We start from the raw sequence: 26,893 nt of genomic DNA, 5'->3' as shown, positions 1-26,893 counted from the left end.
AAGATGTGTTACTGACTTCAAAAGCAAATAAACATCCTATTCATTATACAACTAGCTAAAAGATCTATTCATCTGCAATATTTTGGCACTTATTAGGTGCATGGGGGTGGAATTTCAAGCAGTCGCAATACGTCTTCATCCCACTTTTTCAACAATACAAGTGTTACCAGAACAGGACAAATACAGCAATCACTCACCTCCTTTCACATAAACATCACTGAAAGAGATGAGTATGATAGTTGCTCAAGTTCTCACCTGCCTTGCTTCACGTGCCCTGATTCCACTTACACCTATCATACATTTGGCCATAAATAATCCTAGTGAAAATGTGGCAAATAAAAAATTAAAAAACTGGTTTCCTTGCTGTATCCAATAATGGAAGTATTGACTACTGCAAGGAACAACAGCATAGTTATGAACCAAGTAGTACTTTTTTTAAGTCTTTGGCTTGTCCACTTGGGGTGTTAATGCTGTGACATGACTGTTCATTCAACCTCCAAGCAAAATTCCCTAGCCCCAGATGTACACAAATGGAGCAGGTGTATATTCAAATTATAAGAATTCCCTTACAAATCTGGACAGAGCCAAGGGCACAACTAACCAGTGAATGGAAGTCCCATTCTACAACTGTTACACCAGCAAACTGAACGTGAAAGATTCTTGGGTTCAGCATTCTAATAAGTACAAAGGTCACCTCCAAACATCATGGTCAAAATAAATTATTTAGAAATAATTATAATTGATTGAATGATTTTGAACTGGTGAAAGTACTTAAGCCAATATATGATTGTAAATCACCAGTTAAAGGCAACTCTCATTCAATGTGATGGTTTGACTTCTAAGTTTTACCATGTCTCCAAAATAAACCACAATTTGAACGACTTGAAATTTATTACCAAAACGTAATTAAAGTATTTCTGACTTACAGAAGGCAGTGGCGGAGCACCTGGTGGAGGAGACGGAAGTGGTGGTGGTGGTGGCGGCACTGGCATAACTTTACCTGAAAATCAAAGAAGAGTTATACTTCCCAGGTATTAAAAATGTTGTCAATTATAGAGTGTCATCAAGCTATACCCCTTTAAATAAAAATAATGATTTTTCAACTTTCAACTGACTGGAAATCTTGTGATTTGAAAAGTGGCAGAACAAACTGATTAAAAATGCAAGGCTGCCTTCCAAGGTAAAGACAGAAAAGCAATAAAACATGTGCAGGGTAATGTGAAGAGAGGAACACTTCCTATGATTCATAGGCCGATCAAAGCTCATCACTGTTTAGGGAAAAGACATTGAAATGCAAAGTGCTGGTTATTCAAACAATGGATGTCTCAGACATACCCAAAACTTCTTCGAAATACATAATGGATGAAGTATAACAGTGGTGTGGAGATGCCGGTGTTGGACTGGGGTAAAAAGTCTCACAACACCAGGTTAAAGACCAACAGGTTTATTTGGTAACAAAAGTCACCTTTTGCTACCAAATAAACCTGTTGAAGTATAACAGGCCAGACTGCCAGCCACTGCAAGAAGATTGCAAGTAACACAAATTGTGTCAAGAAAGCTTTTAACAGAGGGAATATGCGGAAAAATTACGTTCTCTCCTTGTCTTTTTGGGAACAAATATATTAACTGGTGAAATTTACCAGTAAATCAAGATCTTCTAATAATTGCTAACAACATCTTCTACGTCTGACCTCATCCTCGAAACAAGCTAATTCAAATCAGCCATAGCATATAACAATCTACAACTCAAGGACAAGCAAAGGACACTTAATCATATATTCTTTTTACTTCTTTTTAGACACTAGCTTCTCTTACTTGTAATACTGGTGTGTATGTGTGCGATGTAGCATTTTTATTATTTTTTCTAAGGTTTAGTGGTTAATAAATTTGCTCTTTCTTTAGACCAAGTAAACCTTGCTTTTGGCCATTTAGATATACTGATTTTTGATTCCTCCTGTCAAAGTGGACAAGTTCACATTTTTGCACAACAGACTCCATCCACCAAATCTTTGTTCACTCACTTTATCTAAACCCAATGTCATCCTGCTAACTTACTTTCTGACCTAAATTTGTGCAATAAGCAAATTTAGCTACCATACATTGGATCCCTTCATCAAAGTCATTAACAAAGATCATAAATAGTTGAGGCCCCAGCACTGATCCCGATGGCACTTCACTAGTTACAGCTTGCCAATCAAAAGAAAAGTATTGCTTCCTACTGTTTGCTTCTGATTAGCTAACTGATCTTTTATTTGTGTTAAAACTCCAACCACACCACAAGTGCTTATTTTGTCAAGTAAGTTTTGACATGTCACCACAGCGAATGCCTTTTGGAAGTCTAAATACAAAACATCTCCGGGTTCTCCTTAATCCACCCTGTCTATAACTTCCTCAAAGAACCCTAATAAATTAATCAAAACCTCATTAACTCTGCCTTTTTTTTTATTAATGTGCAAGGTGTGGGTCATCACTGGCTAGACTAGCATTTATTGTCCATCCCTGATTGTATTATGATTTTCTAAATGTCCTCCTTTTATCTCCTTAATATTGGATTGTAGAACTTTCTCTATGAAAAATGTTAGGTTAACTGACCCATAGTTCCTGCTCATCAGCTTTTAACTGTTGAATCCCTACAATCGTTCTGATGGTTTTCCCAGTACTTTCAGCTGTTTTAATTACCTCCCTCTTGATTTTCAAGATTTGTTGCAATATTTTTTAATGTCTACAACAGTGGAGACAGATAGAAAATACATGTCTAACACTTCTGTCATTCTTTGTTTCCCAATCTCATCCTCTAAGGGAACAACTCTAACTTTTGTTACTCTTTTTCTTTTAAAGTACTTGTAGAAGCTCTTACTATCTGTTTTTATATTTCTAGTTAGCTTCCTCTCAAATTCTAATTTCTCTATTATTTTTCAGTTACTTTTGCCAGGTTCTAAAATCTAACCAATCTTCTGACTAACCATTAATCTTCGCAATAGCATACTGTATTTCTTTAAACTCTATCCTTAACTTCCATGAATGGTGTGTCCTGCTCATAGAATCTTTCTTCTTTAAAAATATGACATAAACTTGACAGGCTTCCAACAAATGCAGGGTAATGAATCTAAGGCAATAATCAATGATGGAATTGCTGAACTACTCTGTGAGAACAATACTAACATAACTCACAGGTTTGTGCCCATGCTGTCATTTGACAGATCACTGTGTCCTGATGCCTGATGGCATCCTGGGGCTCAGTATCATGATGCGGCCTCTGAATTAATCATGCATAAGAGCTGGCATTTGCTGAGAAAGTGCTCCCGATGTAGTTTCATCTTCACAGAGTCAAGTCATCATTGCTGATGGATGTTTTTTTCTCTTCGAGTCACCTTGCTGAGCTCCTATCACACTCAGGAGGGCACTGATGCGAACAATAGCATTTCTGGCCTTAGAAAGCTATGCCATTAAATTTTTTTGCTCCATGGTTGATAAGACTGCACTATTTGTAGTTGCTTAATGATGCACATGAGCGAAGTGTTTATCCCATAAGTCCAGAGAGCATGTGGCTATTGTGCAATGTGCCTTCCAAGGATAACTCCATCTTTAGGGTTGAAGGTGATTTATGTTTCCTCCATTAGCGTCTTGAGACTTGTGATCTTTAGTGAGATATTGAATAAGACAGTGAAGGTCTTTTAGCTTCCCTGCATCAAAGTATCAGGAAAACTGTGTTCTTATCTTCACCTTATTCTTCTGGAATCTTGTAATTGTAAGGTTGTCAGTGACACCTCTTTTATACTGTGCCTCATGCAATGGCATCCTCATGTAACTCAGCTGAATCATCATCCTCTTCAAGTTCATCCTCTTCAATATTCTCCTCATCTAAGAACACATGTAGGTCTTCCATGTTTCTGTGGCAGAACATTTCCCGCTTGACACTACTGAATTGCGCAGGACACAGTAAACAATGATGATATGGGACACACTCTGTGGTGAATTTTGGAGATGCCTACCTGATTGGCCCAAACATCTGAAACGTATTTTTAAGAGGCGATTAGTCTATTCTATGAAGGATCTTGTGGCTAAATATGCAGCAATGCTTTGCTCGTCAGATGCACTCGATAGACAATGAAGAGTGGCTTTAGCATCATCAAGGAGCCAACACTTGATGTACCAAGGGCTCTCAAAGATCTGTGGCACCAATGGAGTGACTCAAGATGTGAAAGTTGTGAGAGCTTGCTGGGTAGCTGGCATAAACATGCTTTCTGCGATCAAAACCAGACTTAAATATACAGTGAAATCCTTCTCTACTAATGAATCTTACAGGCTGCAGCCAGGGAGCTCTCAAGGCCACATGTGTGCAGTTGACAGTGCCCTGCATTTGCAAAATGTCTGAAGTCACAACAAATCACACAGCTCTGGCAGCCTGGCATTCTTTATCTATGCTGAACTGCACATGAAGATAGCCATCACTGGAAAGGCATCTGTCACATTCCTTACGCATTTATATAACCAATTGTGAGATTATGCAGAGGTTCCCATTGGAAGGATTCACCAACCTGCAAGTACAATGGTGACCTTAAGAACAAACTATGTTGGATACTTTCCCAATCCATGCGGCATCAGATTCTCACAAAGAACGTGGCAAATTATGAACTATGACATTGCTGGACAATGAAAGGGGTCTTTGACACTATCTTTTGCTCATTCCTATGTATGAGCTACATCTTCAGTAGACCTTTAGTCTCGTCAAACATCTTCACAGATTTGGTTTCCTCTTGTCAGCATCTGGGTCTTCCTGGGACCCCGCTGGCTCTTGATCCTCAGCAACAGTCTTCTTAGAGCTGTGCCAGACCTTCTTTTCATTCACATCAAAGGTATCCAGTGTTGCCTGCAGCCGGAATTCTGAATTTCTTCTCTGTGTTTCCTTGAATTGATACAATCAAGCAATCAATGTTACTTCCCACTGATTCGTATTCCTCCATGTATAAGGCAGCCATGCATTCTCAAGCCATGGACTTTCCCTTAGTCTGCACAACACACACCAAGGTAATCTCTTGCAGGATGATATCATCCTAGAGACTGACAGTGGCTGATCTTTCCTCTCAGACATGAATACACATTCACAACATGCGTGGCCATTTGGATCCAAAGTGAAAGTCTTAGGGACTACAGTTAGCCTTGTGTTGATTCTCCTCCAGTGGTTCTACAACTATGGATATTCAGTTCTTGCATTTTTGGCCTATCTGCAAACACAGTGCCTTGAATGTCATGACTAATGCATTAGGAAGTTGGACCTTGTAGGGCCCGTGCTGCCTCTATGCTTAGACATGGCTATTGATTCTTGGAGACTGCATCCATACCTCTGTGAGGATCAGATGCCATTTCAGACCATATACAGTGCAACACCTAAATCTAATGGACTGTCGCCTGAATGTGCACAATTAGAAAGGAGAACAAGCTTATTTATTACGCACAAGACCATTGAGTCTGGCACTCAGCTGAAGCATGCCCTCTATCGTTTCAGCAAGACAATTATAGTGTGCATCTTCAATTGGCCCAAAATAATTGTGCACAATCCCTCGTACATGTCTTGAAACTCCGCCAATAACATTATTTTCATGCTTGCTTTTCCAACTGAGTCATTGATCACGGAAGGCGATCACAGTGTGCATTACATTTGTGAGTGTGAGCGCACCCATCAGCTTCCTCCCATCTTCCTCCATGGTCACCACATCCTAATTTCCATTCTATCCCTGTTACCCTTGACCCCATAATTGTTCATATTGTTATTCCTATCCTCCTCCCTGAATGCTTCAATGGTGATGTCCCCATGTCCGTTGTTGACCTTTGTACACCCTGACTTTCTAACACCATCCTCCCTCCATGAGACCACCCAATAACAACTTCATGATTTTTCAATAATTGACATTACTGGATGCAGATGCCTCCCCTGATGGTGACAGTGCCAGCTGCATCACAGTAAGATACCTCTAACCCCCGGGATTCAATTCTTATGGAACTGACAATGCTTTGCACACCTTGCAGTGTACAATCATCACGGCCCTTCCCCTGTCCAAGACTGGGATCAAAACATGCATGCCACACACAGCCCTCTAATATGGTCTGCACAATGCAGGACATTCTGTTCAATATGCCCCATGGCACTGTGGTCTCCACCCCAGGGCAGTTTATTCAATATGACTCTTGACAGTGTGGCTTCTGCCCCAGGTCAGTCTGTTCAATATGATTCTGGTGTTTAATTTGGAGAGTGAGTGGAAATACAGTGAATTGGCCTTTAATGAGCATTCATGAGATGCAAATGAATGTAAATTTGGCTCCAGACTTAGATCAGTGGAAAATTCAACCCCACCCTAATGCTTCCATCAAAGACAGGAAAACAAAATTTCAAACTAATTTCCTGCTAGCTGAAAATTGATATTTCTCATCACACCAAATTTCGGTGCCATTGTCCCCCACAATTGCCACCACTGGTGGGAGCAAAAATTTCCACCCTTTAGGCCTTTAGGAACTAATTGAGTCGCAATCTTGTGCATTGCAGTTTCTGGCTTTGCTGGAACTAAAGAGCTACCAGTCAATCAGACTGGCCGACAGTTCTCTGAAGCAGGACTGTTTCATGATTGAGGGACAGAAGTCCCATCTCCACTCAATTAACCTTGCTGCAATGTTAAATGGCTGCAGGGCAGCCAGTTTCAACGGGGGTGTGTTCACAGCTGACTCTTCATGTGGGAGGAAGAGAAATTCTGCCATCCTCTAAAATTCGGCCGTTAGAATGAGTTTTTGAGGCCAATACTATTTTCCAATAAGGGGAGAAGAATAAGGCACAGCCTCCAAACTGTTCTCTATTTTTTAAATAGTGAGATATAGTTCAATATAAGTGAAGACTTGCATTTGCTTTGCCTTATTGCCATGAGCTATTAATACATGTCACAAAGTTGCTGAAAAGAGAGAGAAAAATAGAGATGCAGGCAAATCCAGTAAAATTGTATTAATATATTTCTTGACTGACTAATTAGCCAATTGAGGGTGGTGGTTGTTCGAATGAATTTTGGATCTAATCACCAAGTAAACATTTCCTGTCACACCACACAGTCCCCTTCCCTTCCCCCTTACTATGCTTTTTGAGTTCGCACTTGACTTGATGAACTCATTCCACAACAATAGAAAGCTGCTCGGAGCGCAGTCAAGAGGGCTCTGGAGAGTCAGTAATTGTGAGGACTCAGCATTTGGGTTGGGAAGATTTTCACTCTTGCCTAACCTCAGTTCCCTCGTATTGTCTGCTCATGGCTGGCCTCCTGAATCTTGGAACTTGTCAGACAGCAGTTGCTGGAGCAAAACCACCAGCTAAAGTACTTGACTACAGCAAACTAACCTTTACAATGCACTACAACATCCGTAGGAGTAATGTGAGATCAACAGCACAAGCTCAGCTGAGATTGGTTAGTGTCAAGTGATCAAATCACACACACATACATTTACAATGTTTGTGTATGTGAAGCTACCAAAAGAAGTCATACTCCAAATCAAGAAGAAATGACGAGTGAAAAGGCCTGACAAACTGGTTTTGTGAAATGCAGCTGTTGTTTTGAGCGCAGTTTTACAGAAATGCCGGTTGGGGTCAGCACAGCTGAGAAACAGCTGTTTTCTCACAGTAATGTTTCATTCTTCTCACAAATGCTTTTGTTTCTAGATGACCTAAGTGATTTGTTATGTCAATGCCTAATTAGTACTATATTTTCTCAGTACACAATCTGTTGGTTCGCTTGCCAACAGTGCCATTGCTGCCCTCTTTGGAGATTCTTTTCTGATGTTGCTGCCACTCGTTCTTTTGGTCAAACAGTCCATTTTGAGTAGGCTGACCATTTTAATATAAATTAGGCCGCCGGAATGGTTTAGTTTCGCATCCTGATAGATTAGATTTTTCAGTATCATAGGATTTATAGTGATGGAGGAACTTCTTCACTCAAAGGGTGGTGAATCTCTGGAATTCTCTATCCGTTGAAGTGGTGGAGGCTGCCTCGCTAAATATTTTCAAGAAGCGGGTTGATGGGTTTTTGATAAGAGAGGGGATTAAGGGTTATGGGGAGAGGGCCGGAAAGTGGAACTGAGCCGCGACAGATCAGCCATGATCTTATTGAATGGCGGGGCAGGCTCGAAGGGCCAGATGGCCTGCTCCAGCTCCTATTTCTTATGTTCTTATGTTCTTATATCGAAACTGAATAAACTCAAAATGTGCTGGCAGCTGCAAAGCTATCAGACCTTGAAATTCAGCATCAGAAAGGAAGGGAACAGCCAGGTGTTGTCATGCAATTATATGCTAACAGAAAAACAGACTTCAATAAATGCCTGGCATTATGTGCACAACTTTCTGACTTTACACTACCAAAGAAACACTTGGATTTTGGCAGGAGGAAGAGGAGAGAGGGAGGGAGAGAGAAGGCATCATTTAAATCTAAAGCAAAGTTGATACTGAACTTTGGAATGCTCTGAAATTCTAGGATCAGCTTCCAGGGCTGAAAAGGATGCCAAATGCTTTAATATCAACCAGTCATTTAGAAGTAAATAGCAAGATAAAACTTTCTCAGGAAAAAATGGTTAGGTAGTATATGGAGATACAGCAAGTGTTTGAGAGGAACACAGCTTGTAGCAACTGTATATTAATTTTTTGGAGATAAGGTCTGAAAAATATTCAAATATGGGCATTTGTATAAAGACAAGGAATATAATTTAACTACTTGTATATGGATAACTTGCATCAGTACCTCCCAAATTCTTTCTGGTGTGACCCCATTTCAATGCCTCAAACTTCATGTGGCCCAAAATTTGGGGGTTCAATTGGTGGTGTGGGGCAGATGGTTTCAGTTGTTGAATGAAGGAAGGGGAGCTTCAGTTGCTAAAGGGCAGCTTTAGTTCTTGATTGAGGGAATTGTAGGAACAAGAGTTGAGCTTTGGGAGAGTTGATGAAAAGGTAGGGTTTCTACAAAAAAAAACACTTAGCTTTTCATAAACTTTTTTTGCAGCAGCAATCAAGCCTCAGAGAGCAGTCCATTAGGTCATGATCACCAATAGGAAAAATGTAAGATTTAAAGGGGTCTCACAACTTCAGCAATCAGTCTGATCTCCATGGCAACCCATTGCTGCCTTGGAGCACAAACCCCAAATTCTCACTACATTACACCACTGGGAGATCATGACCCAAAGTTTGGAAGCCCAGACTTACATGGTTTAACTTAGATCCCATTTCACACACACTTTCATTAGTGACAGAGTTACTGACCTAAGCAAACAAAAATTGTCTACTTGGAAGTTACAGATGGTGTAAATAGACTGAAATAAAAAAACACTAACTGTTTTCATGGGAATCCACTGGAGTAGAAAACATGAGGCTAAAACAAAGTCTCTTAATTTTTTTGCTGATAACAAGTAGTTAAATTCTGCTATTATATTAGTAGTTAGGAATGACATGTTATGTAAATGTGCATCCAAAATACCACTGATGCCCTGCAGTTAGGCAACAATATATCAGTTCACAGTCACATGGGGAACTGTTCAGAATGTACAGAAGCTCCAGCATTTTGTGTCTAAAAGTATGTTTATTCCGAATTTATGGAAACCAGAAGACATAACATGGTGGCAGCAGATGTTGGTGAATAAGACTCAAACATTTTAAACAAATTTAACATTGAATTAGATTGAGAAAAATCAACCTGAATTAATGTCAGAGAGAGAGAGTTAAACTGAGTGCGCCGCACAAAAATGAAATGGCAACTACCACAGCACTGAATACACAACTACAGCCCATAATAAATTGGAAAGCTGATGTTGTTGTAGGGGCATTTGAGAGTACAGATTGACATTCAGTAGCTTTTTAAAAGACACTGGTGCAGAGGGAAGGGTCAGCTACTTCATTTTGTGGCAGGAGAGAAAGGATTACATTTGGTTAATAACTGGGATCCAAGTGAGCGAGATGATAAAAACCCAAGCAAAGCCATTGAAAATTTCAGCACCCATTTCTAGCCAAAGATAAATCATCAGATAAACCACATGAGTTTCAAAGCCTGAGGCAGGAATCAGGTGAGCTTGTTGACAATTCTTAACAAGATTGAGAAATGTAACCAGAAAGTGGAAATAGAAGAAAACAAAAGAAAGGATAATTCACCAGCATATCTGGGGTTCTACACAGCCTTAACTACAAGATTTAATTAGAAAGGACAATTTCATGGTATTACAGGTTGCTGACACTGCCAGAGCATATGTACTCAGCAGTAGAGAGATGGAAACACTGACTATCCTTCAGTTAAGTCTAGACAAGGAGTTGCAGGGTTGATGCAGTGAAAAGGCAAAAATAGAATTACCAGAAAAAGTGAGAGATGCACAGTAAGTGTAGACTCAGTTCATAGACGAAAGGTAATGTCTCATACATGGATTAAATAGTAGACCTTGTTAAAAGCTTAATCACTGGGATAAGATGTGCTGAACAAAGAAGATGATAAAGAAGTTATTAGAGACAGAGCAACAGGGCAAGGGACCAAAATGTTCATACCCTGGAAGATGGCAATGACTTTGAGAACAAAATAGGAACCAAAAATTACAGATGCAACAGTTCTCAAAGACAATAAATTCATTTAACCATTCGGATCAGGAAGAGGGTGAAATAAGCCCACAACTATAACTCTGAAGCTGATAATTGGTAATGGAGCATTGAGTAATATAATTCTGTTCAGACTGTACTAGAAGATCTTTCCTGAAAGTCTGAAAGAAAATTGTTACCCAAGGAAAAATGCTCTGAGCAATGTCATATTGATGGCAAACAGGGAACACTGAGGTTCAATAGCTGTAACAACACAAATCAGAGGGCCACAGAATGGAAAATATGTTAACCTTATGTTCCATATCACTGAAACAGATTGTCTTGCTGTCCTGGGGTTGAGCAATCTTTTTTTGGGGCATTGCTGACTTGGCCTCCATTTATAGCCCATCAATAGTTGCCCTTGAACTGAGTGACTTGGTAGGCCATTTCAGAGGGCAGTTGAGAGTGAATCACATTGCTGTGGCTCTGGAGTCACATGTAGGCCAGACCAGGTAAGGATGGCAGATTTCCTTCCCTAAAGGACATTAGCGAACCAGATGGGTTTTTCCAACAATCGACAATGGTTTCATGATCATCAGTACTTTCTTAATTCCAGATACTTTTACTGGATTCAAATTCCACCATCTGCCATGACAGAATTCGAACCTGGATCTCCAGAACATTAGCTGAATTTCTGGATTCATAGTCCAGCAATAATACATTTCCTCACTGTCTTAGTAAACCACGAGGTTTGAGGGAGTTATATTAAGGGCTGAAGGTGGCATACTAATTAAAAAGTGCACTCCAGTCTGAAGCAAGAAGATCTGGTACAAATGTATTCAGATGGATAAAATGGTTGGATGGTTTGAAGATTTTGAGTATGATATTACTATTGAACCACCGAATATATAATGTAAGAAAAAGTTAAAAATTAGAACAATTATTTTGATATAAAGGCATTTATTTTAAAGAAAGCTGGATAGTATATTTTTATATTATTCATAAAGTTAGGAACTAATTGTTATGCATACTGAAGATGCCACACTCACTGCTGCACTGCAGTCAGGTGCTGAGCAACAATGTCCACAAGCCACATGAAGAACTGTAAGGAATATATTCAATGAAATACCAGCATTTTAAGCCTAGAAGTGTGACTATTTCAAACTTACAGGAACCTAGGATAACAAATTCATCCCATGGATTCCTGCATAGTTACGCCCTTTCTGTGAAGTATACTTCCTGCACTGCTAAGAACTGCTAAATAAAATATTGCTTGGCATATAATTCATGTGACCTCTGCTCCCTTTTGAAATATCTGGGAATATCTCACACCTAGCAACAGGATAAAATGGCTCATAAAATACTGAACAATATGTTTGGCAATTTCCTGTTTGGCAAGTTTTGTCTCTCTGACTTCTAATTGCATGCAACATATTTCCATTATTCAAAAACTACAAAGTACAAGAAAGGTTCAAATAAAGTGTCACACTCAAGATGTTAACCCAACACTCTCTCTTATAGATGTTGATTAAATGATGCATACCTCAACAACAGCAGCCGGAATTCTCCCATTCTGTCTGTGGCAGATTTTGTGGCCAATAGGAGACGAGACTCAAGAAGGAGCCAAAACATCAAAAGTCCATTGGTGTAAAAACATTTTGAAATTCTCCCAGTGGTGGTTATTGGCAGGGCGGTTCTCCAGCTGCCCATTTGTAACTCTCTGTTGTGCTCAACACCATTCTGCTGGGTAGACTAGATTGTGCCCACTTTATCTATGCCATCTTGTGGGAAACATGGAAACTCCACTCAACCAAAGTTCAAGTGGGGTGCAAGCTAAAGGGGCTGCTGATGTGGACAAGATGGAATAATGTGGCCACGGACACCTCACTGTTGGGGAGGTGGGAGTAGGGATTGGGTGTGTGTGTGTGCCTGTACAACACTGTCTGCATCCAGAACATCTGCGGGGATGGCTGCTGGGGGATAAGGGCGCAGGCAACGTCCCGGGCAGAGAGCTGTCAGATGAGAGGCAAGGGCTCAGTTGGTGTAGGGTCAGCAGGGAGGCCAACGTAGGAGGGGGCATCCAAGACCCACCAGTTACAGTATACAGACAGTGGATCAACTACCTCCAGATGTCCAACATCCAGTGCTATAGGAGGCTTCACATCTCCAGGGATACAGTGACATCGATTTGTAACATGATAGGTCTCAAAACAGCCTCCAACTGTGTGGGTGATCAAACCATGCCGATGGCACTGAAGGTCACAGTTGTCCCTCAATTTCTACACCTTCCACACCTCAGGACTCAAGAGAAGAATAAGAACATAAGAACATAAGAAATAGGAGCAGGAGTAGGCCATCCAGCCCTTTGAGCCTGCCCCACCATTCAATAAGATCATGGCTGATCTGTCGTGGCTCAGTTCCACATTCCCGCCCTCTCCCCATAACCCTTAATCCCCTCGCTTATCAAAAACCCATCAACCCGCGTCTTAAAAATATTTAGCGAGGCAGCCTCCACCACTTCAACGGGCAGAGAGTTCCAGAGATTCACCACCCTTTGAGTGAAGAAGTTCCTCCTCAACTCCGTTCTAAACCACCCCACCTTTATCTTGAGGCTGTGCCCCCTAGTCCTACTGTCCTTTCTGAGTGGGAAGAGTCTCTCCACCTCTAGAGGTAATAAGCCGTGGATAACGAAGGAGGTGAAGGAAAGTGTTAAACTAAAAGCAGAGGAATTTAGAGTAGCTAAGAGTAGTGGGCGAGAAGAGGATTGGGAGAGGTTTAAATGTCAACAAAGATTGACAAAGAAGTTGATAAGGAAGGGTAGGAGAAACTACGAAGCTGGGCTAGCGCTTAATATAAAAAAGGATAGCAAGAGTTTTTACAAATATATAAAAAGGAAGAGGCTGGCTAGGGTGAATGTTGGTCCTTTAGAGGATGAGAAAGGGGACCTAGTGGTAGGGGATGGGGATATGGCTAAGGTATTGAATAACGTTTTTGTTTCTGTCTTCACGGAGGAGGACGTGAATAATTTGCCGGGTGTTAGCGATGGAAAGGTGGTAGGATTGGAGGGTCTTAATGACATTACTGTTACTAGAAAGGCCGTGCTCGACAGACTGGAGGGGCTGATTGTGGACAAGTCCCCAGGACCGGATGGAATGCGTCCGAGGGTTCTGAAAGAAATGGCAGAGGTGATAGTGGATGCCTTGGTGGTTATTTTCCAAACGTCGCTGGATTCCGGGGAAGTGCCGGATGATTGGAAAACGGCTAATGTTACGCCGTTGTTTAAGAAGGGTGCCAGGCAAAAGGCGGGGAATTATAGGCCGGTTAGTTTAACGTCTGTGGTAGGTAAAATGTTAGAATCTGTCATTAAGGAGGAAATTGTGAGGCATCTTGAAGGGAATTGCTTGATAGAGAAGACGCAGCACGGTTTCATTAAAGGGAAGTCGTGTCTGACAAATTTACTGGAGTTCTATGAGGATGTGTCTAGGGCGGTGGATAGAGGAGAGCCGGTGGATATGGTCTTTCTAGATTTTCAGAAGGCGTTTGACAAAGTGCCTCACAAGAGGCTATTGCAGAAGGTCGGGGGACATGGAGTTGGGGGTAGGGTGTTAGCGTGGATAGAGGATTGGTTGTCAAATAGGAGGCAGAGAGTGGGGGTCAACAGGTGCTATTCGGATTGGCGGATGGTGACTAGTGGAGTGCCCCAGGGGTCGGTGCTGGGGCCTCAGCTTTTTACCATTTATATAGATGATCTGGAGGAGGGAACCGAGTGTAGAGTGTCGAAATTTGTTGATGACACCAAGATTGGGGGAACGGCAAATTGTGCGGAGGGTGTGGAGAGTCTGCAGAAGAATCTAGATAGGCTGGGCGAATGGGCCAGGAAATGGCAAATGGAATTTAATGTTGGCAAGTGTGAGGTGGTCCACTTTGGTAGGAAGAATGGTAGGAAGGACTATTACTTACGGGGCGAAAAACTGCAGCAGGCGACGGTGCAGAGGGACCTCGGGGCGCTTGTGCATGAGTCGCAAAAACCCAGCTTGCAGGTGCAGCAAGTGGTCAGGAAGGCGAATGGGATGCTGGCCTTCATAGCGAAGGGGATTGCATATAAAAGTAGGGAGGTCTTGCTGCAGCTGTATAGGGCATTGGTGAGGCCGCAACTGGAGTACTGTGTGCATTTTTGGGTGCCGCACCTGCGCAAAGATATTTTGGCCTTGGAGGGAGTGCAGAGGAGGTTTACTAGACTGATACCGGAGTTGAGGGGGTTGAGCTATGAGGAGAGGCTGAATAAACTAGGCTTGTACTCGTTAGAGTTTAGAAGAATGAGAGGAGATCTCATTGAGACGTATAAGATGATGAATGGGATGGATAGGATAGAGGTGGAGAGACTTTTCCCGCTCAAAAAAGACAATAGGACTAGGGGGCACAGCCTCAAGATAAAAGGGGGGCGGTTTAGAACGGAGTTGAGGAGGAACTTCTTCACTCAAAGGGTGGTGAATCTCTGGAATTCTCTGCCCGTTGAAGTGGTGGAGGCTGCCTCGCTAAATATTTTTAAGACGCGGGTTGATGGGTTTTTGATAGGAGAAGGGATTAAGGGTTATGGGGAGAGGGCGGGAAAGTGGAACTGAGCAGCGACAGATCAGCCATGATCTTATTGAATGGCGGGGCAGGCTCGAAGGGCTGGATGGCCTACTCCTGCTCCTACTTCTTATGTTCTTATGTTCTTATCCTATCCATCCCATTCATCATCTTATACGTCTCAATGAGATCTCCCCTCATTCTTCTAAACTCTAACGAGTACAAGCCTAGTTTATTCAGCCTCTCCTCATAGCTCAACCTCCTCAACTCCGGTATCAGCCTAGTAAACCTCCTCTGCACTCCCTCCAAGGCCAAAATATCCTTGCGTAAGTTCGGCAACCAAAACTGCACACAGTACTCCAGCTGCGGCCTCACCAATGCCCTATACTGTGCAGCAAGACCTCCCTACTTTTATATTCAATCTCCCTCGCTATGAAGGCCAGCATCCCATTAGCCTTCCTGACCACCTGCTGCACCTGCAGGCTGGGTTTTTGCGACTCATGCACAAGGACCCCAAGGTCCCTCTGCACCGTCGCCTGCTGCAGTTTTTTGCCACGTAAGTAATAGTCCTTCCTACCATTATTCCTACCAAAGTGGACCACCTCACACTTGCCAACATTAAATTCCATTTGCCAGTTCCTGGCCCATTCGCCCAGCCTATCTAGATCCTTCTGCAGACTCTCCACACCCTCCGCACAATTTGCCGTTCCACCAATCTTGGTGTCATCAGCAAATTTCGACACCATACACTCGGTTCCCTCCTCCAGATCATCTATATAAATGGTAAATAGCTGAGGCCCCAGCACCGACCCCTGGGGCACTCCACTAGTCACCAACCGCCAATCCGAATAGCACCCGTTGACCCCCACTCTCTGCCTCCTATTTGACAACTAATCCTCTATTCACGCTAACACCTTACCCCCAACTCCATGCCCCCTTACCTTCTGTAATAACCTCTTATGAGGTGCCTTGTCAAACGCCTTCTGAAAATCAAGAAAGACCACATCCGCCAGCTCTCCTCTATCCACCGCCCTAGACACATCCTCACAGAACTCCAATAAATTTGTCAGACACGACTTCCCCTTAACGAAACCGTGCTGCGTCTGCTCTATCAAGCAATTCCCCTCAAGATACCTCGCTATTTCCTCCTTGATGACGGATTCTAACATTTTACCTACAACAGACGTTAAACTAACCGGCCTATAATTCCCTGCCTTTTGCCTGCCACCCTTCTTAAACAACGGCGTAACATTAGCCGTTTTCCAATCTTCCGGCACTTCCCCGGAATCCAGCGACGTCTGGAAAGTAACCACCAAGGCATCCACTATCACCTCCGCCATTTCTTTCAGAACCCTCGGATGCATTCCATCCGGTCCTGGGGACTTGTCCACAATCAGTCCCTCCAGTCTGTCGAGCACCGCCTCTCTAGTAACAATAATGTCATCTGTGCATGTTTCTCAATCAGCTGCACAGAGTTGCATCAAGCTGGTGACACGTCTTTATTTTCATCAAAGGTAAGGACAACCAGGCAGAGAGAGCACAAGGGTTCACAGCAATGATTTTTTCCATATCCAGTGCGCTACAGACAGCAAGCATGTAGCCATCAGGATGCCAGCAGGAGAACCGGGAACTTTCATCAACAGGAGGTATACTCAGTAAATAAGCAGATAGTCTGTGACCAGAGGACACAGATTATCCAACCTCATGCCTGTTATCCAGAGAACTCACATGATTCGTATATCTTGTGGCACTCCAAGGTATCAAGGCTGTTTGTGGCTCTTCCATGAGGTGGCTGATGACCACACTTTATCACCAAGATCTGAGGCAAAGAGATAAAACAGGAGTCCTGCATCCAAAAGAATGGCGGTGGACAGGATCATTAAGCTGCCCATGATGTGCTTCTGATGCCTTGTTTGATCCAGGGTCATTGCACTATCTACCAGAACATGTCTCCTTCATTGTTGTCAAATGCTGTGCCTTCCACAATTTCACTCTGACAAGGTGGGGGCAGGGAATGGGGAGTAGAGGGGACTGAGGAGAGCAAGTCAGGACCACAAGTTAGGCAGGATGACTCCAGTGATGGGATCGCACAGGGTGATCTGGTAAGCACTTTGAGGCAGATGATATGAATGTTCAAGGGGCCAGCGATGTGAAGGATGCATTGATCCAATGAATGTTCAGCTAGGCATCCAAGGCGTAAAGGCCGACTCAATCCAATGGCAATGTCTCACTTGCAACAAAATTTTCCTTTAGAGCCCAACCCAGAACCACTGCACCTCACAAAGCCTTCCACTTACAAGCCTATGCCTTAAGCTTATGCCTGTGGGTGCAATGTCTTGGCAGCAGCATTGGAGACAGCCTGCTGACTTTGCTGTTGTGGTAGACATGATGATCTTGGCAGGCATCCTCTGGTCACCATTGCCCGATTTGACTCCAGCTGGCAAGAAGCTTCCAGCCCCAAAGTTGGGCACTCCTCAGATGATGTGACATTGTTAGATGCAACAGCTACTGCTGCCCTTGTCTGGACAGCCTTGAGAGGCAGCTCATCTACCTCCCTTCTCACCATTGATGGAAAGGCACTGAGCAGAGATTAGTTGCCCCATCCATCTAGTGAATGGAAGTGACCTCCGGAAGACCCCTGAAACCTATGAAGATGTCTCTCCACAAGAGTTGCCACTCTCTCAATGGAGGAGGATGTGCATCAGTTCTCAATGTCATCACAATGTTCCATGCATGGCATGGACTCCTCAATGACAGTAGCCATGGCATGCAGACCATTGTGGATCTCTGCCAGATCTCCCTGTGCATCCTACTGGGCATAAAGCATCTGCCCCTGATGGATGTCTCCAAAGACTTCTCATCTGCATCTGACATGTTCCTGGTCTCCTGCAGTGGTCCTACAGATGGCACCCTGCCTCTCTCTGCCTCTATCACTTCTCACGCAAGTGTGATGTGCCCTCAGCATTTTGCACTATTTGCAGAGCCAAAGATCTAATGCCCACTGACACGTAATTATCTGCATTGGTGCCTGGTTCCAAGAGGGGGTGTGCTGCTGATTCAGGAGCGATGTCTTCCTAGGAGCTTAACAGGGAATCCACAGGGTCGGGATCTGTGGAGGGAAGGAAAATGATCAGTAAGTTCAATCACCATAGTGCCTATGAATGTTAGGTGGTTGGAGGAGACAATGGAGACCACTGTTTGGTGCCACCTGCACGGGAGCTTTAACAGGCACTCCGGCTGCAACTGTCCACTTTCCAATCACAGAGCCTATAATGTTCCCAGTATCCAAGGCACGTGCGTATGTGACCCACAACTCTTACCTTCAAACTTGGCAGGCTTTAGTGCCAGTTGGCATACACCCTCAGACCCCTGAACACACAGAGAAACAGGCACCCAATTGCACTTCCCCACACAGGTCCATGTCCTTTCTGCACTTACCCTTGTCAACTGCAGAAGGTCACTGAAAGTTTTGCGGCATTGAAGCCACATACAATGCAATAGTCTGCACCCATTGACTGGGGCAGCAAACTCTGCCCAGATTTTTTTCATCAGGTGCAGTCTTTGCATGCAGTCAGTGCTGGCATGCTGTCAGTGCTGCCTGGCACTGACTTCCTTAGTAAGAAGTCACACAACACCAGGTTATCATGACTGACTTCCTTCAACAAGACTCCTGGGCATCAGCAGAGACAGTAAGAAGTCTCACAACACCAGATTAAAGTCCAACTAGTTTATTTGATAGTAAACCCACAAGCTTTTGGTGTTTGCCCCTTCGTCAGGTGAGTGGGGCCACCTGACAAAAGGGCAAACCCAGTGTTGTGAGACTTCTTATTGTGTTTAACCCAGTCCAATGCCAGCATCTCCACATCATCAACAGAGAAACAGGGAGGCTGGGTATCCACCCAACCCGCCCCCCTGCCTTCCATGAGCACCAGGAGCTGAGCCCATGACTACAGAACAGAAACAATTATTGGAGCCATTCTAGGCAGCTCTCTCAGGCACCCACAGCCTTCAGGGAGTGTTCTCTTCTCTTTTTAAACTCCTCCTGCTGGATCCCCATTGGACTCGGCACCTAATGCTTTCTCAACCCTCATGCAATGCAAGTCCAACCAGCAGATGTGGTTCATACCGGGTCGGGTGTTTTAAAGAAGTCTCTGAAATGAAGAAACCTATAGGCAAGGCAAACATTTTAAGGTCACTCACTGTACTCTACAGTATTTTCAGACTGCATGGCACAATATTTCAATTTGTACATTGAGTTTTCTGGGCAAACATTGTCCTTAGGAACCTAACGCAGCCTTTAACATTGATTCATATGGGAAACCATGCTTCATTTAAAGGAATCCTCACTTAAAAAGTGGTGATTTTTTAGGAACACAACCACCAGTTTACATGAGGACTCCCTGTACTTGTAAATCTTGTATAAAGAGGACTTCAAGCTAAACCTTTCCTTTCAATTGTTGAAGCAATTTCGTGGAACTAGCATTAAAATGCTGTAATCTATCCAACTGCAATATCCTGCCTTTGTTAGTTGTATCCTTTGAGAAACCTGAATTTAAGAGTCAATTTGATGTAAATCTGGAGGAATGCAGGCCAAGAAAAATTAGTTTCAGCATTATAGTTTACTCCTCATATTAACTAGTTATGATGTTATACTAGGATTAAATCTTGCAACACTTGTGCTGCTTTATCAAAATTATTTAATTGTACTAATAGACAAGTTTTCTGGGGCAAAAATTGGATTAATAAAGTTGAATGCATATATATAGGAAGGAAACACAAATAGACCAATATTAGAAAGACTTGAATTTGCATTGGTATTATTCCTCAGCCGAGCTTGGTGAAGAAATTCCTGTGCAATGAAGTAATGAGTACAGTATGAGTTGCTACCTAGTCCAACAGTTGTGAACCTTTGTGTTTCTGAGGCACAACATGAACACACAATATCAAGCAACAGCTGAAGAAACAGGATACTGCAAAAGGCTATGATCCCTGACAATGTTTTGGCAATAGTATTGAAGACTTACACTCCAGCTCCAGAACTCGCCACGTGCCCTAGCCAAGCGTTCCAGTATAGCTGCAACACTGACATTTACGCAGCAATGTGCAAAACTGCCCAAATATATCTTGTACACAAGAAACAGGATAAATCCTCCCCGGCCAATTACAGCCCCATCAATCTACTCTCAATCATCAGAAAAGTGATAGAAGAGGTCATCACCAGGGCTATCAAGTGGCACCTACTCAGTTAAAACCTGCTCACTGATGCTCAGTTTAGGTTCTGCCAGGGTCATTCAACTCCTGACCTCATTATAGCCTTGGTTCAACCATAGCCAGAAGACCTGAGCTCCAGAGGTGAAGTGAGAATGACTGCCCCTGACATCAAGGCAGCATTTGACAGAGGGATTAATCACATCTGTGACGGTAGATGAGAGAAATAGAGTCATAGAGGTTTACAGCATGGAAATAGGCCCTTCGGCACAATTTGGCCACACCGCCCAGTTTCTACTGCTAAGCTAGTCTCCATTGCCCACATTTGGCTTATATCCCTTTATACCCATCTTACCCATGTAACTGTCTAAATGTTTTTTAAAAGATAAAATTGTATCCACCTCCACTACTGGCTCTGGCAGCTCATTTTAGACACTCACCACCCTCTGAGTGAAAATTTTATCCTTCTGGACCCTTTTGTATCTCTCTCCTCTCACCTTAAATCTGTGCCCTCTAGTTTTAGACTCCCTGCCTTTGGGAAAATATGTTGACTATCTACATTATCTATGCCCCTCCTTATTTTATAGACATCTATAAGATCATTCCTAAGCCTCTGACACTTGGAGAAATGAACAGGATCCTGACCTCATCACCATATTTATTTAGCAATAAAGACAACCCAAAGCCCCTCTTTCTTCCTCCCCAGCAAAAGCTGACAACATTGATTCGAAGAACATGAGCACTTAGGCAAGGTATACTTGTCCATGTGAAAAGCACATGGCTATGAAGAACACAACTCTAAATCCAAGTACACAAAAATGGCTCCGGGTATTTAATAACTCAGAGTGAAGACAATGCAGGAAAGAATCACACCGTATACTGATTATTATAGCCTTGCTGCTGGCCTAGAGTTGGTAAGCCCCTTTCCTTCCACTCACTTTACCCCATTTATACACCAAATCCCACATAGCGTGCACACTCTGTCCATTGATTCAGTCATTAGGTGCACCTATCTATGTGGTGCTGAATCATACAGGGCAAGATTCTGCCTGATTTGATCCTTAGCTTGCTGAGTTATCAGATCTGAACTAAGGTGGTAGTAGTGATGCCACAGTTGATGTGGGTGACAGCCTTGCTGCAAGCTTCAAAACTGACAACTATCTCTTTTCAAGCTCCTTCCACTCACCAAAGCCACATGGTGCACATACTTTTCATTAACAATCTTCAAACTATCATGACTTTCCATTCTGTCCTACCCCCTTCACCAAGTATATCATTAATCTCATTTCTATCTCTTTTCCATTTTGTAGAAGGGTAATTAGGATTGAAACATTAACTGTGTTTCTCTCTCCACGGATACTGCCAGGCCTGCTGAGTTTTTCCAACATTTTCTATTTTTATACCAGATTCACTGATTTTCCTGCCCCCAACTCAGGTTTCAAGAATTCCTACACCTTCCATTTTATTTAACAATTAACAGTAAATGAGTGGACTATATCTATAAATATTGAGGCAATGTAAAAACCTCATGAGAGGAATCTGTGGGAAACAATGATATGATCTGGAGATGCCGCCATTGGACTAGTGTAAGCACAGTAAGAAGTCTCACAACACCAGGTTAAAGTCCAACAGGTTTATTTGGCAGCACTAGCTTTCAAAGTCTCAAGCTCCTTCATCAGGTGAGTGAGGACTTTGTTCACAAACAAGTCATATACAGACACAAACTCAATTTATAAGATAATGGTTGGAATGTGGGCCTTCCCAGGTAATCAAGTCTTAAAAGTACAGGCAATGTGAGTGGACAGAGGGCCAAGCATAGGCTAAAGAAGTGTGTGTTCTCGCCAGCCTGGACAGTTAGTGAGATTTTGCACAGCCCAGGCAAGTCGTGGGGGTTACAGCTAGTGTGACAAGACCCCAGTTGAAGCTGTCCTCATGTTTGCAGAACTTGGCTATCAGTTTCTGCTCAGCGACTCTGAGTTGTCATGTATCGTGAGGACCGCCTTGGAGAATGCTTATCCAAAGATCAGTGGCTGAATGCCTGTGACTGCTGAAGTGTTCCCTGACTGGAAGGGAACATTCCTACCTGGTGATTGTCGAGCAGTGTTCATTCATTCGTTGTCGTAGCGTCTGCATGGTCTCCCCAATGTACCATGCTACGGGATATCCTTTCCTGCAGCATATCAGGTAGACAACATTGGCCAAGTTACAAGGGTATGTACTGTGTACCTAGTGCATGGTGTTCTCACGTGAGATGATGGCATGCATGTCAATGACCTGGCATGTCTTGCAGAGCTGTGGCAGGGTTGTGTGGTGTTGTGGTCACTGTTCTCCTGAAGGCTGGGTACTTTGCTGCGGACACTGGTCTATTTGAGGTTGTGCAGTTGTTTGAAGGCAGGAAGTGGGGGTGTAGGGATGGCCTTGGCGAGATGTTCATCTTCATCGATGACACGATGAAAGCTTCAGAGAAGATGTCATAGCTTCTCTGCCCTGGGGAAGTACTGGACAACGAAGGATACTCTGTCCGCCATGTCCCATGTTTGTCTTCTGAGGAGGTCGGCGTGGTTTTTCGCTATGGCACGTTGGAACTGTGATACACAACCAATGATACTCAAGGGAGCTCACCCAACCACATTGCTAATGGTGTCGAACAGTAAGAATCTGTGCATACACAGTTTTGTATCTGAGACTATTCTCATTATTATAAATTGTAGGGGACACAACTAATGAAGATTTGACTGAGTGCCAAATTCTCCGTTTTCGCTGGTACCACTAGTGGAACATACAGTGAAGAATTCGAGCCTACATTTCCAACAATACAAATGAAGAGATGATAATTAAGAACCTGGACTAGGAAGAGCAAGCAGAACTTCTCACAAAAAGCATGAAGCATCTCGGAAACAATTACAGAATGTAATCTTGAAGGATAATGCAGAGAAATCCTGCTCTGGTAACTAAAAACTAATAGTTGTAAAGAACCAACTTTCAAGAATGAAAGGGAGTTTGTAAAGGAAAAAAGTGAAATGATGTGAAAATTCAAATGTCACTAACGGAAGATAAAACACTTGAAAGAAAACTTGAAATGCTTAAATGACAAACTGGTAGAAGCACATTCAGCAAAGATAGACCTTGAGTTAAAACTTGATGAACTTCAAACATTAGAAGTCTCTGGTAAGCAATTATGCAAAATGCCTGCAACAGGAGAAAGAATTGCTCATGTATCAGAACATTGCTTGAAAGCAGAATTAACAAGCAAAACTGATAAACTTCTTGAAGTTTAATCCAATCTGAATGACATGAAGGTTGTGATATACAACATGGAAGACCAAATCCAGACTTCTATGAAATTCTATTAAACAGACTGACGTTCTAGCGAATGAACTGAACAAGTCCAAGGAGAAGTCACTGACCATGGAAGAAAAATTCTGAACAGAACTGAATGCCCAGGAGAAGTTGCCGATTCCACAGATAACTCTGAAACAAAGACACTGTCATTAATCATACAGATCTGCAAGCTCCTGAGTACTGAAATAATAAAATTGCCGATCTTAACTTTCCCTCTGAAATGCCTTCTCTCTTCCTGAACCATGTTTGTCCATTCTCATTATAGGTGCTGTGAAATATTCAATGGTCAGACCAGCCAATCACCCGGGAGGTAACTAAATTGCCTTCAGTGGAAGATGCAAAAGAAAGCAACCAACAGTCCAATGAGCTGCAACCTCCTGCTCCGACAATGGTATAGCAAATTATCACTGCAAGCACCAAACAAATACTGCAACTCCCAGCCAGCATGCTAAAGCCAAAAAATATGTTGAACCTAATAATAGCCTTCCATTTCCAACAGCAAAGTGCAGCGTTGAGCATACCACTAAACTTCATTTCAAGAGGAAACTCATCCTTTGCCACAGAGGACTGTGCTATGACCCACATGATGATGAAAGAAACTAAAGAAACAACAAGGAAACAAATACACGCCCTGCAAGAAATGAGTTGGGGTAGCAACCATCTGCCAACACAAAAACCAAACCAACAAAGTACAGTTCGACATGAAGGAATGGAAGCAAGAATGAAAACATAACCAGATGCCAGAACATGCTCCAAATCTACAGAAAGAACCAGCAGCCTACTGAGCCTACCATTCCTCCAATAGTAGTAGTAATTACATGTGGAAGAGTTAAAAGGCCTCTATACTGCCTGAACCTTTGAATACCAAGAAATGAAGGGGAAGATGGGGCATTGATGCCAATGTAAATATAAGTTAGTGATAGCAGTGTAAGATTAAGGTAAACTATAATCATTTAAATGACATTAGATAATAATTTGGGAGGAGCTTTAGTATAAGGGTCTAGGACATACATGGTTAACATGGGACTGAGTATATTACTGCCCATACAGTAATGCAAGAAAACACATAACCCATACTCAGGATCAACTGAATGTTGTCCAGAGCCATGTGTACCAACAGCATGGAGATCTAAGCTTGTACCCTTTACTGTATTATTTGTAAATGGTTCTAAGAGTTAATAAAGACTTAAAGTTTACCAACGTATGACTATGATCATTTCTTCAAACCTACCAAACTATAATCAACACCCAACAACAGTTTATGCAAAGCTTTCCGAAATAAAAGTTATTTGAACAAAAATGTGTACACAAAGATTGTTTAATCAGAAAATGTATACTGATAATGCATTGTGCTGACAGGTAAGATTTATAATTTATCATGGTAGTAATTAGGATGTTTATTTTCTATTTAGCTACAGATAACTTGAATTGTTGTTTCCTATACAACTGATTATGTGCAAACTAAAGTGGTGAAAACTCTGGCAGGATCAATCTCCTCCATGTGCAGTTTGTGCTTCCCACTCTGCCATTGTTATAGCAGTATAGTGTGATGACAGATGTTTAGGCCATTGTATATAACAAAAAAATTGATAAAATGCAGTCTTTAAAATCTTTACATTTTCCCCAAAGTAGATATTCTATGAAATGCCTATAGTTAAATGTTATCCTACACAAAAGATGTTCCCAATTTTGAGTCTGAGTAAACCAGTTATTCCTTGCATCTCCTATAAACTGGAATGCTTTGTTTCTAAGTATCTCGCTAAATAAACAAACAGTCTGATATAACAATAAGATTGGCGTGAAGGAAAAGCAACAAACACTTTCTTCTTATGTCCAAACTTAAATAGTATTTTGGAAACATTTCCTCTGGATTCAAATATGTACGATCAGATACGTGAGATATGTAAATATCAACATCTTTTGAGTTTTGAAAATCAAAGGGGAAGGTTGAGAGTCTTATAAACTCAACATATCTGCTGGAAACCTACAATAACTCATGCCTTAATTTTCTTTTTTGTTATTAGGTTGCACACCTCAACTACAGACATTGCATGAGTGGGCCCAGATATTATTCTTTGTACTGTCTGAGAAATTTTCAGTTCCCAGGCTTTATGGATCGGAAAACAGGACAAAAATCTTCCATGTCAAGTCTTGGCCCATTATAATGCCCTGAGATTTCTAGAATTTCCTCAGAAAGAAATGTCTGAGCCTATGTTTGCAACAGGTATGGTACAAGAGTAGCCATGGGGGTGGCAGCAGGGGAATTCCTCGCACTCCCATCTCAAATTTATCTCAATGTGGCAATACTGAGGAACATGATCTCAGTCAAGTACTAGTAGCAGCTCAAGCTTTGATCTCAATGCACCTACTTCAGATCATTACCTATCAACTCCTGCTGCAGTTATATATAGAACACTGGTTGGATTTTACTGTGATATCCCTTTTAGGAAACAGCCTGTCACCAATCACTGTTTACACACAAAGAATGGTCACTTGGATGAGATATCAGCAAACCACTAGCACCAATCAAACATTATCCTAGCAAAACATCAATAACATCATGAGAAGAGAAAAGGACAGAGTAAAAAGTTAGAAGGAAGAGGACGAAGATATGTAATTTAAAAAGAAGTTTCGGAAAATTAAACAGATAGTTGAGGAGGTAAAGCTAGCACATGGAAGAAGGGATAGAAATTCCTGAAGTGAGTCACAAATGTATGTTTTAACATGAGAATCATTTTCAAAGTATTATTCGGCTGTGTATAGCACTTCATACAACCACTGATTGATAATTATGGTATTTTACAACAACTAGCCAAGAAAATGCCTGTTACTATGATATCACCATATTTTCCTGTTAATAAGGTGAGGCTGATTGTACTCTATCTTTTTGTGAGTAGTAAAGCAATTTCAAGTCATCTGTGCAATTTAATATCAATACCTCATGTCTGTTGTCTGAGCTATGATGTTTCACCTTTACTTTAGTGAAAATGGCATTGTCCTATCTTTCTTGCCTTTGAAACATCACAAAGTTGCTGTGATTAAACAGCAGATAAAAAGGTAGATGGTTAAGTCTGGTTATTACAAATGTAAACACCCTTTAACAATGGTAAAATACTACCAAACAAGCATTCCGGCACTCAAAATTAATTTTTATAAATGTGGAGTCTCATTCCTTGTTTGAAAAAAATGACAATTTTTAAA

At 42.1% G+C, this 26,893-nt stretch overlaps 1 protein-coding gene across 3 annotated transcripts in view; it reads right to left on the bottom strand.

Annotated features, from left to right (window-relative positions):
• Nucleotides 1-26,893, bottom strand: part of wipf3 (WAS/WASL interacting protein family member 3) — a 103,994-nt gene that overhangs the window by 67,549 nt on the left and 9,552 nt on the right. For all 3 annotated transcript variants that reach the window (XM_080206053.1, XM_080206052.1, XM_080206059.1), the window contains exon 2: nt 927-1,000. In XM_080206053.1, the coding sequence (XP_080062179.1) occupies nt 927-992 (66 nt within the window). In that variant the 5' untranslated portion in view covers nt 993-1,000. The remainder of the gene's footprint in view (nt 1-926; nt 1,001-26,893) is intronic.

Source organism: Carcharhinus amblyrhynchos, chromosome 2 (genome assembly GCF_965287045.1).
Source record: "Carcharhinus amblyrhynchos chromosome 2, sCarAmb.v2.hapA, whole genome shotgun sequence".
In the NCBI taxonomy this organism is placed as follows: domain Eukaryota; kingdom Metazoa; phylum Chordata; class Chondrichthyes; order Carcharhiniformes; family Carcharhinidae; genus Carcharhinus; species Carcharhinus amblyrhynchos.
Note: the sequence above shows the minus strand (reverse complement) of the source record. Positions and strands in the feature narration are given on the sequence as shown.